The sequence below is a fragment of the Rhinopithecus bieti genome, unplaced genomic scaffold (assembly GCF_001698545.2).
Source record: "Rhinopithecus bieti isolate Rb0 unplaced genomic scaffold, ASM169854v2 scaffold_23276, whole genome shotgun sequence".
Lineage (NCBI taxonomy): Eukaryota > Metazoa > Chordata > Mammalia > Primates > Cercopithecidae > Rhinopithecus > Rhinopithecus bieti.
This window is the reverse complement of record NW_016810868.1, coordinates 140155-153643: the sequence shown is the minus strand read 5'-3', so window position 1 is coordinate 153643 and position 13489 is coordinate 140155. Positions and strand designations below refer to the sequence as shown.

The 13489-nt window shown below is 51.3% G+C and overlaps 1 protein-coding gene across 12 annotated transcripts in view; it reads left to right on the top strand.

The window, feature by feature from the left end:
* Positions 1-13489, top strand: part of CACNA1B (calcium voltage-gated channel subunit alpha1 B) — a 246066-nt gene that overhangs the window by 134581 nt on the left and 97996 nt on the right. For 8 of the 12 annotated variants that reach the window (XM_017893202.1, XM_017893198.1, XM_017893201.1 and 5 more), the window contains 3 exons: positions 857-919; positions 5312-6112; positions 7225-7442. In XM_017893202.1, the coding sequence (XP_017748691.1) occupies positions 857-919; positions 5312-6112; positions 7225-7442 (1082 nt within the window). The remainder of the gene's footprint in view (positions 1-856; positions 920-5311; positions 6113-7224; positions 7443-13489) is intronic. The other 4 variants (XM_017893205.1, XM_017893203.1, XM_017893197.1 and 1 more) reach the window with 3 other exon arrangements.

The following is a 13489-nucleotide window of genomic DNA, read 5'->3' as shown; positions in this document are numbered from 1 at the left end:
ATGCCTGTTTGCACCCAGAGCCTGTGGGCAAGTAAGCTGCTTTGACTGCCCACAAAGGCACAGAGACCTTGGTTATGAGAAGGAGGGGTTGGAGCCCACCTGGCCCTCCCCTGGGAAGCTAATTGGAGGGAAATGGCTGTAAAGGAAACTTTGGTTTCCTTCTGTTGGTTTTAGAAAAGCCTTTGAAAGTCACTTGGAAATGGCTGGAACTGCACCCAAAAGGAAGGTGGGTTGGGATGTAGCTTGATTTGCCCTGGAGGTGTCCTGGTGGCCTGGAAGCGCCTGGGTTGCAGCCTGGGGAGCCCTGGGGCTGGAACCAGAGTGGGGCCCAGGTGCTCGCCGGGAAGGCAGGTGGGTTTGGCAGCAGGGCCCAGGCGGCATCTCCGGGAAGGGCATCTCTGGAAAGGGCACCCTTGCCTCCTTTGTTAGCCTGTGCTGCCCCATCTCCAGGGCCAGGAGACAGTGCGGTCAGCCTCCCACCTCAGGGTGCTGGGGGCTGTTTGGAGCTGCAGGAAAATCGGTGTTGGGTCTTCCCAGCCGCACTGCCTGTCCTGGGCAGTGTGTGCTGAGTGATGGATGGGCCCCCAAGCTAATGGCTTCTGTCTTCCAGCAATTACAGGGTTTGCTGTCTCACTTTTCTGCAGTCTCACTTTTCTGCATGTGTGGAATTGGTTCTCAACTTCTCTTTCACCCTGAGGTCTCGGCTGGTGCCCGTCTGACAGATGCGTCCGCGGCCTCCTGTCCAGATGCACACGGCAGCCTGCGCCTACACTGGCGTGGCTCTCAGTGTCACTGGTTCTCTCAGAACTCTCTCTGATTTTCTCACTTCTGTCTGTTCTGTTTTTTGCATGTGCAGTTTTGTAAAGCAAGCTCGAGGTACTGTATCTCGCAGCTCATCTGTCTCCAGCGTGAACTCACCGTGAGTCGCTCTGCTATGATATTCCATCCATGGTTTCATGATAACTACATGTAGACACCTTCCTTCCACTCCTAACTCTGCTTTCTCACCGCAAGCCATTTGCTTCATGGGGCAGCTCCAGGCTTCCGTGGCCTGAGCGGGGAATGGTGGGCTTGCTCCCTGACGTCCCCGAGTCCTGCCACGGGGTCAGACGCTCTGTGCTCAGCCCCTCCTCCTTTCCCTCCTGGTCTCTGTCTTTTTGTCTGCTGACTGTTGTGTCCACTCCCTCCGGTGTCTCGAGTGTGTCTGCTTCTCCTGAGTGGACTGGGTGCCATGGGCTCAGGTCTCCTTGTGGTTCCCCTGAGGCCAGGGCCCTGTGAGCAGACACAGCAGAGAGTGCTCTTTAGGGGCTCACCGGGGACGTTTATGGCTCCTCCCAGGCCCCTTACTCAGGAGGGACTGTGTCTGTGATTCTCAGGAAGTCCTCGTTCTAGCAAGAGCAGAGAGCTGTTGTCTACTTGTGAAGCTTACAGTAGACCACCCAGGGCCTGAGGCAGAGACGTGGAAACCCCAGGGTGGCCCTCCAGGGAGTGACTGGCTGGCCTCCCCTCGGGCAGCTTCTCATGGGGAAGTGCTCACGGATGGCTTCCTGACCACTTCAGGGACCCCTCACCTGCAGGGCCTGGCCTTGCCCTCCAGGGGAAGACTCTGCAGGCCAGGCCCTACAGGTGAGGGGTCCCTGAAGTGGTCAGGTGCAGTTAGGCCACCTGGCACCTGATGGAAGTGACCAGGTGTCCTGTCTGTGTCCTGATGGTGGTGAGGCCCCTGCCGCCCCTGACCCCCTTGCCCTGTGCTTCCTTGCTGGCAGCCAGCATGGAGCTGGGCTTAGTCTTTCCCCGAGCACTGTTTGCTGCTGGCTCTCAGAGGCACTGACGTCTCCTGGGGCAAGAAAGCATGCTGGATCCTGAATCCATCCACAGGGTAGAATAAGATGTAAGATGCAGATGGCGGCTGGGCACGGTGGCTCACACCTGTAATCCCAGCACTTTGGGAGGCTGAGGTGGGCAGATTCCCTGAGCTCAGGAGTTCAAGACCAGCCTGGGCAACACGGTGAAACCCCGTCTCTACTAAAATACAAAAAATTAGCCAGGAGTGGTTGCGAGTGCCTATAGTCCCAGCTACGTGGGAGGCTGAGGCAGGAGAATTGCTTGAATCTGGGAGGCAGAGTTTGCAATGAGCCGAAGTCGTACCACCGCACACTCCAGCCTGGGTGACAGAGCAAGACTCCGTCTCCAAAAAAAAAAAAAAAAAAAAAAATGCAGATGACGGATATCCATGGTGGCATACTAGGGCTGCTTCATTTTGTCGGCAGTTGTGGGTTATCTGAGCCCAGAGACTTCAAAGCAGGACCACAGAGCGCCTCGAGGCCACTTCTGAGTCCTGCAGTTCCCCACAGCACCCGGCTGAGTGTGGCTGAGCTGTCCTCCACAGTGTCTGCCTCTGCTCTGCCACAGCACCTGGCTGAGTGTGACTGAACCCTCCTCCCTGGAACAGCTGGGTTGTGCCTACCAGCTGAGGCCAGGACACAGGGGTGCCAGTCATCCGTGTGACCTCCTTAAAGAGCCCTTTTAAACCAGGACTTTGCCTGGATTAGTCACCAGCCACACTTCACTTTAAGTTGGTGTGGATACGTGCCAGATAGAGCAAGGACAGAGACAGTGGCCAGGGGAGGTGCAGGCTGACTCAAGACGCCATGCAGACAGCCCCAGCACACAGATTCAGAGACCTAGGGGATACCTCCAAAGAGGAACCTGGTGGTACTACTGGCCGAGTGAGGGCAGATGCAGACAGTCTCTGATGATATTAGGGCCAAGAACAGCAGATAGGCCCAGAAGGAACAGGCCAGGTGGAGCCAGTGGGGCTGCAGTGGGGTGGGCAGGTGCCTCTAGCGTAGGCTGCTCAGCCTCTCGCTCTTCCCCGGGTAGTCACAGGGGAGTCTGCCAGCCTGACAGCGCCCCCGGTCCGGCAGACAGCTTGGCCTCTCCCTGCTCCAGGTGTTTCCTGGGCGAGAAGGAGCCGTACCTGAATGCAAGGGTGAGGGCAAGGCTATGTGGTCTGGAGCCCACCCCACCTTCACACAGACCCTGTGCCTCTGCATGTTCCCCCATGGTCCTCACTGCGATTCTGGTCCCCAAGATTCATGGCTTCATCAGAGCAGGCCACCCTGCCGACCAAGTGGCTCAGAGCCCAGGCCCCTCTCAGGCACTGGAGTGCACTGGGAGACTTGAGGCAGTGAACAGCCTCCGCCCTCACAGGACTCCTGTGCCTGGTGCACGCCCCCGGGCTGCCTTCTGTTTTACACCACTCTGCACTGTTGGCAGTAGAGCCCTTTTGTCTTGGTCCCTGCTGGGGTTGGTGGGTCCTCTGTGGGTCAGTTGTAGGGCACCCCTGGGAGCAGGGGCAGCACAGTTTCAATGCATCAGGGATACAGGTCAGGGCTGGGGGCTTCAACTGAGGCTGGGGGTCTGCAGACGGCCCCTACAGGTAGCCCTACCTGCCCCCACCCCACCCAAGCTCCCAGGCAAGACACAGACACCACACTTCTGCTTTCATTGGTGCAAGGTGCTGCCCCTGGACATTGCTCCCACTGCAGCCTGGACTTCTACAAAGGGGCAGGATTTACTGTCCACCTGCTTGGGGTGGGCCAGCTGCAGGGTTGTGCCTCAGGGTTGAGGCCTCAGGCCTCAGATGAGGTTTCTCCTTGGCGATGGGGGAGCTCAGTATTGGGATAATAAGACCCTTTGTAATGTGCCCTTCCCTCTCGTGGTGGCCTTGGCTAGCCGCCCACCCACCTGCTTGACCTGTCTGGTGCATTCCCACTGTCCTGTACCCCTTGGCCTTCTTGAGGTCTGTCTTTGCAGGTCAGAGTGGTGCTCAGCGGCTCAGGGCCCTGGAGCTGGTGGCCACCGGCCTGGGCCTCTGCAGGCCGTGGTTGTAGCCTGTGCTGTTAGTGCAGTTGGGGTCTGGCCAAGGACTCATGTCTTCTTTACAAATGTTTTTCCTTTTTGCCCTTGCCTGTGTCTGATCCTGACTCCCTGTGGGACCCCTAGCAAGTAACATCCTCCCTTTAGTCTCAGTATCTTCATCTGTGAAATGGGGATAAGCGTAGCACCTGATTCTTGAGGTGGTTGTAAGGACTGTTTGAAGTGGGCACTGTGCCCAGAGCACCACGTGGCGGTTGCAGGAGACAGATGCCATGGCCCTCATTGTTGGGGTAGTCACTGCTGCCGCCAAAGCCATCCAGCAGCCTGGGAGCCTCCAGGGTGGGCCTCAGGCCTCAGATGAGATTTCTCCTTGGTGATGGGGGAGCTCAGTATTGGGATAATAAAGACCTTATCCAAAGGTGGTCTTACTCAGCAGAAGGCCCAGAATGCAAATGGCTTCCTATGCACTCTGGGCTATGGAGCCCCATGTGTGATGTGTGAATAGAGGAGGTACTTGGGCCCATGACATTGGAGTAGGGGTCAAGGCATTTGGTAGCCCATGCAGTGAGGGCGGAGCCTGGACCACTGGCCATTCCTGGTGCTGGAGGGCTCCGGGGACCATGTTCTGGCTCTGCTCCCAGTGGAGGGAGGGGCTTTCCGTGGTCAAGAGAGAGGAGGGCACTGGTGGTGGCCATGGGAGGGGGCATTTCCAGCTTCAGACCTGACTTCTGGCCTCCTGGTCACTGAGCCAGGAGGCAGCTGCGGGGCTGCGGCTGACCACCTCGGGGACTGGCAGAGGCTCTGCATTTGCTCCTGAGAGGGCCAGGTGCTCCCTTGGCTGCTGTCTGTTCTGCCCCAGCACCTGCCTCCTGGGTTCCCTGGCAGACAGCCTTTTCACCTGGCTGGTGGCCTGCCTCCTGGAGGTAGCCATGGGGAAGTGCCTCTGTAGAAGGGGCTGTGTGTCCCGCCGTTCCTGTAGCAGCTGTACTGGTGCTAGAGCAGGGGCCAGCTCCCAGGGAGGCTGCAGGGCCTCCCTGGCTCCTGTCTCTCCATCGGTCATGCCCCTTTGTAATGTGCCCTTCCCTCCCGCGGTGGCCTTGGCCAGCCGCCCACCCACTTGCTTGGCCTGTCTGGTGCATTCCCACTGTCCTGTACCCCTCGGCCTTCTTGAGCCCCCAGGGGCCCTCTTGACAGGTTGGTGCTGTCACCTTGCGGGTCCTGTGGGACACCGTGGGGGGCGGGGCTGAATTCTGTTCCCTTGGGCGTTCCCCAGCTGATCCGCGTCCCCTGAGGGGTGTGGGGGCTCCCGCGGCCACGCCTCCCACCTCCCTGCGCCATTGCTCCATTGCTGTGTGTCCATTGTGGCCCCCCTGGAGAGCGGCGGGCGGGCGGAGGCGTGGGGCCACGCTCACCGCCGGTCTCCCCGCAGCAGGCAGCAGAACTCCGCCAAGGCGCGCTCGGTGTGGGAGCAGCGGGCCAGCCAGCTACGGCTGCAGAACCTGCGGGCCAGCTGCGAGGCGCTGTACAGCGAGATGGACCCCGAGGAGCGGCTGCGCTTCGCCACCACGCGCCACCTGCGGCCCGACATGAAGACGCACCTGGACCGGCCGCTGGTGGTGGAGCTGGGCCGCGACGGCGCACGGGGTCCCGTGGGAGGCAAGGCCCGGCCGGAGGCTGCGGAGGCCCCCGAGGGCGTCGACCCTCCGCGCAGGCACCACCGGCACCGCGACAAGGACAAGACCCCCGCGGCGGGGGACCAGGACCGAGTAGAGGCCCCGAAGGCGGAGAGTGGGGAGCCTGTTGCCCGGGAGGAGCGGCCGCGGCCCCACCGCAGCCACAGCAAGGAGGCTGCGGGGCCCCCGGAGGGACGGAGCGAGCGCAGCCGAGGCCTGGGCCCTGAGGGCGGCCGGCGGCACCACCGGCGCGGCTCCCCGGAAGAGGCGCCCGAGCGGGAGCCCCGACGCCACCGCGCGCACCGGCACCAGGATCCGAGCAAGGAGTGCGCCGGCTCCAAGAGCGAGCGGCGCGCACGGCACCGTGGCGGCCCCCGAGCTGGGCCCCGGGAAGTGGAGAGCGGGGAGGAGCCGGCGCGGCGGCACAGGGCCCGGCACAAGGCGCAGCCTGTGCACGAGGCTATGGAGAAGGAGGCCATAGAGAAGGAGGCCACGGAGAAGGAGGCCGAGATAGTGGAAGCCGACAAAGAGAAGGAGCTCCGGAACCACCAGCCCAGGTGAGTTCGCGGCTGGGCGGGTTCGGTGAGGGAGGGGTTGACCCGGGCGTTGCGAGCCCCAGTGCTGGCTGCGGGAATGGGATCCACGGCGGAGGCTGCACCCCCGGCCACGCTGCCCTGTCCAGGGCCGTCCCAGCTGGGGTCTCCGCATGCCGTTCACGGGAGGGTGGTGAAAATCCTGCACTGGAGGGTCGACCTGTAAAAGACTTCAATGTGTGGTGCGTGAATGCCAGCGTTATTTAAGAAGGGAGAGCTTAAGTGGGAATTGTTGCGATTGGTTTGGAAAGAACAAAGTGGCCCTGGGAGAAGAGAAAGTTGGGGATTGCTGTGGAGGAAGGAGAGGCAGGACGGCCCGAGGGAAGCCTGAGCAGGCCAGTGGGCTGGGCGCAGAGTGGGGTGTGGGGGCCAGGCTGTGTGACCATGACAGGAAGAACCCCAGCTAGCCCAGCTTGCTCCCTGGGGCAGGACTAACCGATTCTGTGAGGGCCTGGGGTAGCTGGTCCAGTGGCCAAGACCAGCAGTTGCCAGGTACCCACTGGCCACAAACCAACCAGAATACTTGCCGCTGGAGACCCCAGCCTGGGGTCAACCCAGCTGCCGCCCTGTCTGTGTGTGTCGATGGGTTCGCCCCACCCTGCCTTTCAGACTAAAGGCACAGAGGTGTAGAGGTTAATTTTAAAAACATACAGAATGCCAGAGTAGCAGAGCAGGTGGTCATAGATTTAGTTGGTCTGCATGGAGGTTTAAGGGTTTTGGTTGATAGGATTTTGCTGATGTGCATTATTATTTTATTATTATTGGAGACAGGGCTGCACTGTCGCCCAGGGTAGAGTGCAGTGGCGCAATCATGGCTCACTGCAGCCTCAACTTCCCGGGCTGAAGCAGTCCTCCCACCTCAGCCTTCCCAGCCTGAATAGCTGGGACTACAGGCACGTGTCACCATGCCCAGCTAATTTTTTAATTTTTGTAGAGATGGGGTTTCGCTATATGCCCCAGGCTGGTCTTGAACTCCTGGGCTCAAGCGATCCTCCTGCCTTGGCCTCGGCCTCCTGGTGCCGGGATCACAGGTGTGAGCCACCGCGCCCAGGCCTGATGTTCATTCTTGATTGCAGGGAGCCACACTGTGACCTGGAGACCAGTGGGACGGTGACTGTGGGCCCTGTGCACACGCTGCCCAGCACCTGTCTCCAGAAGGTGGAGGAACAGCCAGAGGATGCAGACAATCAGCGGAATGTCACTCGCATGGGCAGTCAGCCCCCAGACGCGAGCACTGTTGTACACATCCCAGTGATGCTGACAGGCCCTCCTGGGGAAGCCACGGTCGTTCCCAGTGAGTATCTCCCTGTGCCAGTAGAGCAGGGCCCATCTTGTGCAGGTCCAGCAACCCCCATTCCCTCCTGTTCCACAGCAGCCACTGGGGACCCAGCCTGCCTCTGTGAATTGTTCTCCTGGCTGGAGAGGGAGTCCTTTGCTGTCAACATCTGTCCCTTGATGTCCTGTTGATTTCTAAGTGCCCCAGAGATAACTGAGGTTGAGCTCCATTCTCCTTCCTTCCCAAAATATTTGCACATTGCCAACTAAGTGCCAAGTGCTACGTTAGAGTGCTGAGAGCACAGCAGGAGGGAGACAGTCTTGTCAGGAAGACAGACCACAACTCTTGATGGTTGCACAAAAGCTGCTGAGGACTCTGTCCACGGCCTTGACTGGGGCTGAGAGCGAGGGGCTGCAGAGGAGGAGGCTCTCCACCATGTCTGCCCATGTGGTCACGGGCCCATGCCATCCATGCTCTGAGGCTGCTCCCAGGCCTTTATTTGAGCTGCCTTCTTTCCTCCCCTTGCTTGCTCACATGCTTGGGACATCCCTAGTGAGCAGCCTTCCCATGCCTGCCTGTGTGCAGTCCCTGAGGGCACAGGGGACCAAGATGTCATTCCTGTCTTCAAGCCTGTCTAATAGGGAGAGATTACAAATACAGGTCCTTTACATGGTGGGGAAGGTGCACGGGCATTTCATGGGCATCAAGTAGGAGCCCTCCTTTCTTAAGTACAGAGAGAAAAGGGGTAGAAGAGAGGCCATAGAAACAGGACTCACATGAATGCCAGCAGAAGCATTTAGGTCATAAGCAGACCAGACAGACTCAATCAGGTGCCACCACATGCATGCCCATGTTTGCAGATGCATCCCCACACAGAGATGTGTGCGTGCCTGTGTTTGCAGACGCATCCCCCACACACAGTGGTGTGCATGCCCATGTTTGCAGATGGATCTCCACACACAGACGTGTGTATGACATTCTCTCTTGCTCAGGTGCTCTCACCTGGGGCCTGTGGACTGGCTCTCAATTCCAGGTATAACCATGGAAGACACAGCCTCTAACTGCTCAGCCTCCCCTTTTCTTTTGCTTCCTTGGAGGAAAGTTGCCCTTGGTTCCTTTACTTGTTCACTTCCCATGGGCACAAGTGAGTCTGCCTGCCCAGCTCCCTCACCTGATTGTCTGTGGATCAACTTGAGGATGAGCCTAGGGTCCCTACCTGACTTTTATCTGCAGGAATCCAGATGTGACTCCTCCCCAGGCTCCGTATGCTCTTCTCCACACCCCTGCTGGCAACCACTGATCTTTTCACTGTCCCTATAGTTTTGCTTTTTCTAGACTGTCATAGGGTTGGAATCATACAGTATACAGCCTTTTCAGATTGGCTTCTTTCCATTAGCAATATGCACTTAAGTTTCCTATTTTTTTTGTGGCTTGACAACTCATTTGTTTTTAGCATTGGATTAATATTCTGTCTTTTGGGTGTACCACAGTTTATTTATTCACCTATTGAAGGACATCTTGTTGCTTCCAGTTTTTGGCAATTATGAATAAAACTGCTATAAACATTCATGTTCAGGTTTTTGTGTGGACATAAGTTTTCAACTCATTTGGGTAAATACTTAACAGCATGATTATTGGATTATATGGTAAGACTATGTTTATCTTTATAAGAAACTGACAAACTATCTTCCAAAGGGACTGTACCATTTTGCATTCCCACCAGCAATGAATGAGAGTTCCTGTTGCTCCATATCCTTGCCAATATCCAGTGTTGTCAGTACTTTGGATTTGAGCTATTATAATTAAGCGTGTAATGATATCTTGTTTATTTTGCAATTTCCTAATGACATATGATGTTGAGCATCTTTTAAAATGCTTATTTGTCATGTGTATAATTTTCCTTGATGAGGTTCCTATTCAAATCTTTTACCCACTTTTTATTCTGGTTGTTTGTTTTATAATTGTTGAGTTTTAGGAGTTCTTTGTATATTTTGGATACAAGTCTTTCATCAGATATGTGTTTTGCAAGCATTTTCTCCCAGTCTGTGGCTTGGTTTTTCATTCTCTTAATGTCTGGTGTTTTGATTGTTAAAATAAGTGATTGTCTGGTCCCTGTTATTACTTCTACTAGAAATAGAAATCTAGGCTATTAGTTTTTATATGTTGATTATGTGTCCTGCTACTTTTCTGAATCCTCAAATTGTTTATTAGTTTCACTGTGATTCCCTCTTTTTTTCCCCAGATACATTATCAGAACTTCTGAAAATACACTTCTAACTCTTTCTTTCTAAGTCTTATACCGCTCATTATTATTTTTTTTGTCTGATTTCAGTGTCAGATAACAATGGAATTACTGGACATCACCTTATTTCTACCTACACTAAATAAAATTTTGGTTTGGGGCCTGAGGGGTGTGCACGCATGTGTGTGTGTGTGTGTGTGTATGCGTGTCTGTGTGTCTGTAAAATTATGTTATACAGTATCCATTAGTTCCTACTTCAGTAAGTGTTTTAATCTGGAATAGGTGTTGAATTTTGTTGAAGACCTTTTCATCATCCATAGAGATCATTTATTTTTTCCCCTTAGATACGGGGATTTATAGTAATGAAGTTTTTGATGTGAAATATCTTTGCAATCTTAGAATAAACCCAAGTGGTTATTATATTTATTTTGTAATACGCCATTGGATTCTGTTTAACATTTTTTGTAGGGTTTTGGATTGATATTTTAAGCGAGATGTGTTCTGTAGCTTTCTTTTGTCACATTTGAGGATCGTAAGGTTTAAATATCAATGACATAGAGTTATCTATTGCTTAACTTCACAGCTCCATTCCTGAAAATCAAATGTTCTAAAAGAGGGTCTCATTTCCACACCCACCCCACTTTTTTTTTTTTTTTTTTTTTTTGAGACTGAGTCTTGCTCTGTCGCCCAGGCTGGCGTGCAATGGCACGATCTTGGCTCCACCTCCTGTGTTCAAGCAATTCTCCTTCCTCAGCCTCCCGAGTAGCTGGGATTACAGGTGCCTGCCACCACACCTGGATGATTTTTGTATTTTTAGTAGAGATAGGGTTTCGCTTTGTTGGCCAGGCTGATCTCAAACTCCTGACCTCAAGTGATCCACTTGCCTTGGCCTCCCGAAGTGCTGGGATTACAGGCGTGAGCCACCGTGCCTGGCCCCATTATTTTAAATGGCAAAACATTATAATGTGTTATGTGTCAACTAAAAATTCATAACCAATTTTGTAAAATATAATTAAAGCACAGTTAAACAATGAAAACTAATAATCATAATAGAACATAAATGCTTAGCATATTGTTTCCTGATTACCAGTTAAAATAGCTATTAATAAGCAATTGCTTTAGATACCTCCTTTATTGAAACTTGTTGTGCTTTTCAAAAACATCCATACGTGATTCCTGTAACTTACTGTGAACAAAAGTTCTCTGAAAAGAAATTTGGAGGAAACAGGCTTTATTCTAGTGAACAATTTGCAAACCAGGGAGATGCAGCCTTCCTTGTAAAATGAAGGCAAAGATTTGACATTTCCTGTTAATCAAGTCCCTTTATGCAAATGAAGGATTCAGACTTGCTTGGTCTGATCGGTTGACACAGCTGAGTTCTGATTGGTCAATATAGCTGAGCTCTGATTGGCTGAGGCAAGTGAACTCTGATTGGCTGGGTCAGGTGAGCGCTAAAAGTTCCCAGAGTTAAAAAGGTGTGAGTGTTCTGGGACCTCTATTCAGTATATGACAGCTTCTCTCGGACTTAAATGTAGGCTCAATTAGCCACTTGGGATCCACCTTGAAGGAATAGCTCTTTCAGGTTTCGTCACACAACCAACTGAATTTGGAATCCTGCCTGAGAGTTGTTCCCCACATTATTTTGTTAAAAACATTATATTGACTTTTGGGCATGTATACTTTTTTAAAACATAAATATCAGCCAGAAAAGCCAACAACACTGTAATGAAAGATATATATGTTTTTCAGAAGCATGGACATTATAAAACTTGGCAGTGCTCTATTGGGAAATACTATCCAAGGATATATTCTGTGGGATATACCTATTATTGGTTCATAAAAATAATTAGAATGTCTTAGGGTAGCTCAAGTAGTATAGGAATTATGTGGTCTTTAAATATTTGATAGAATTATCTTGTGAAATTGTTGATGTCTGGTCTCTTTTTGTAGGTTAGTTCCTTTGTAATACCTCTTTTTCTGTATGGATGTTGGTCTGTTTAAACATTGTTGCCTCCCGAGATGAGTTTGGTACATTATATTTTCCCTAGAAATTATCCATTTGATCTAGGTTTTCCCACTTATTTACATAGCCTTAAGGGTGGCTTAAAGTTTTAAAATTTCCCTCTGTTTCAGTGTTTTCCTCGTCATTTTGATCCTGTGTTTTTTGTTTTCTCTTTTTTTTTGAGATGGGGTCTCACTCTGTCCCCAGGCTGGAGTGCAGTGGTGCCATCTCGGGTCACTGCAATCACCACCTGCTGGGTTCAAAGCGATTCTCGTGCCTCAGCCTCCCGAGTAGCTGGGATTACAGGCACGCACCACCACACACAGCTAATTTTTTTGTATTTTTAGTAGAGACGGGGTTTCACCATGTTGGCTAGGCTGATTTTGAACTCCTGACCTCAAGTGATCTGCGTTTCTCAGCCTCCCGAAATGTTGGGATTACAGGCATGAGCCACCGCGCCCAGCCCATTTTCATCAAATTTTAAAAGAAACTATGTAATTTTGGCTTATGTTTGTGCTAGGTGTGTGTTTTTAGAATCTGTGGGATTTTCCACAGAGAGTATAAGATATCTGCAAATGAACAGTTTTAGTTTTTTCCTTTCTGACATACATGCCTTTTATTTCCCTGTCTTCCCTTATTGCACTGTCTGTGACTTCCAGTACTATTTTGAATAGCTGTGGCAAGAACTGACATCTTTCCTGGAGGGAGCATTCTGTCTTTCATCATTTAGTATGATATTAGCTGTAAGGTTTTTGCGTTTGTTTGTTTGTTTTTTGGTAGAGTTCTTTATCAGGTTGAGAAAGTTCTCCTTTATTGCTTTATTTTTTTAAAGAATGTTTGTCGTGAGTGGATGAATATTGTCAAATGATTTTCTGCATCAATTGATATTACGTGTGTGTTTTTTCTGTTAATATGGTAGTTTATATTGATTTATTTTCAAATATTAAACTGGCCTTTGTCATTATGAATAACCCTACTGGTGTATAATTCTTTCTCTATGTTGCTGCATTCTATTCGCTAATATTTTGTTAAGGAGTTTTGCCTCCATATTCATGAGGGATGTTGCTCTGTAGTTTTCTTTGTTGTGCTGTCTCTGTCTGGTTTTGGTATCCGAGTGATATCGGATTAATAAAATGTTTTGAATTGAATAGATTGTCCGTCTTCTGTTTTCTAGAGGAGATTATGTTGAACTGATAATAATTCTCCTTTAAATGTTTGGGAAATTTTGCAAAGGAAGCATTTCTTTTTTGGATTTTTAAAATTACAGATATAATTTCCTTAATAGATACAGTGTTATCTATTTCATGTTGGATGAGTTGTAGTAGTTTGTGCTTTCTGAGGAATTAGTCCCTTTTTTTTTCTTTTTTTTTTTTTGAGACGGAGTCTCGCTCTGTCTCCCAGGCTGGAATGCAGTGGCCGGATCTCCTTAAGAGATACAGTGTTATCTATTTCATGTTGGATGAGTTGTAGTAGTTTGTGCTTTCTGAGGAATTAGTCCCTTTTTTTTTCTTTTTTTTTTTTTTGAGACGGAGTCTCGCTCTGTCTCCCAGGCTGGAATGCAGTGGCCGGATCTCCTTAAGAGATACAGTGTTATCTATTTCATGTTGGATGAGTTGTAGTAGTTTGTGCTTTCTGAGGAATTAGTCCCTTTTTTTTTCTTTTTTTTTTTTTTGAGACGGAGTCTCGCTCTGTCTCCCAGGCTGGAATGCAGTGGCCGGATCTCCTTAAGAGATACAGTGTTATCTATTTCATGTTGGATGAGTTGTAGTAGTTTGTGCTTTCTGAGGAATTAGTCCCTTTTTTTTTCTTTTTTTTTTTTTT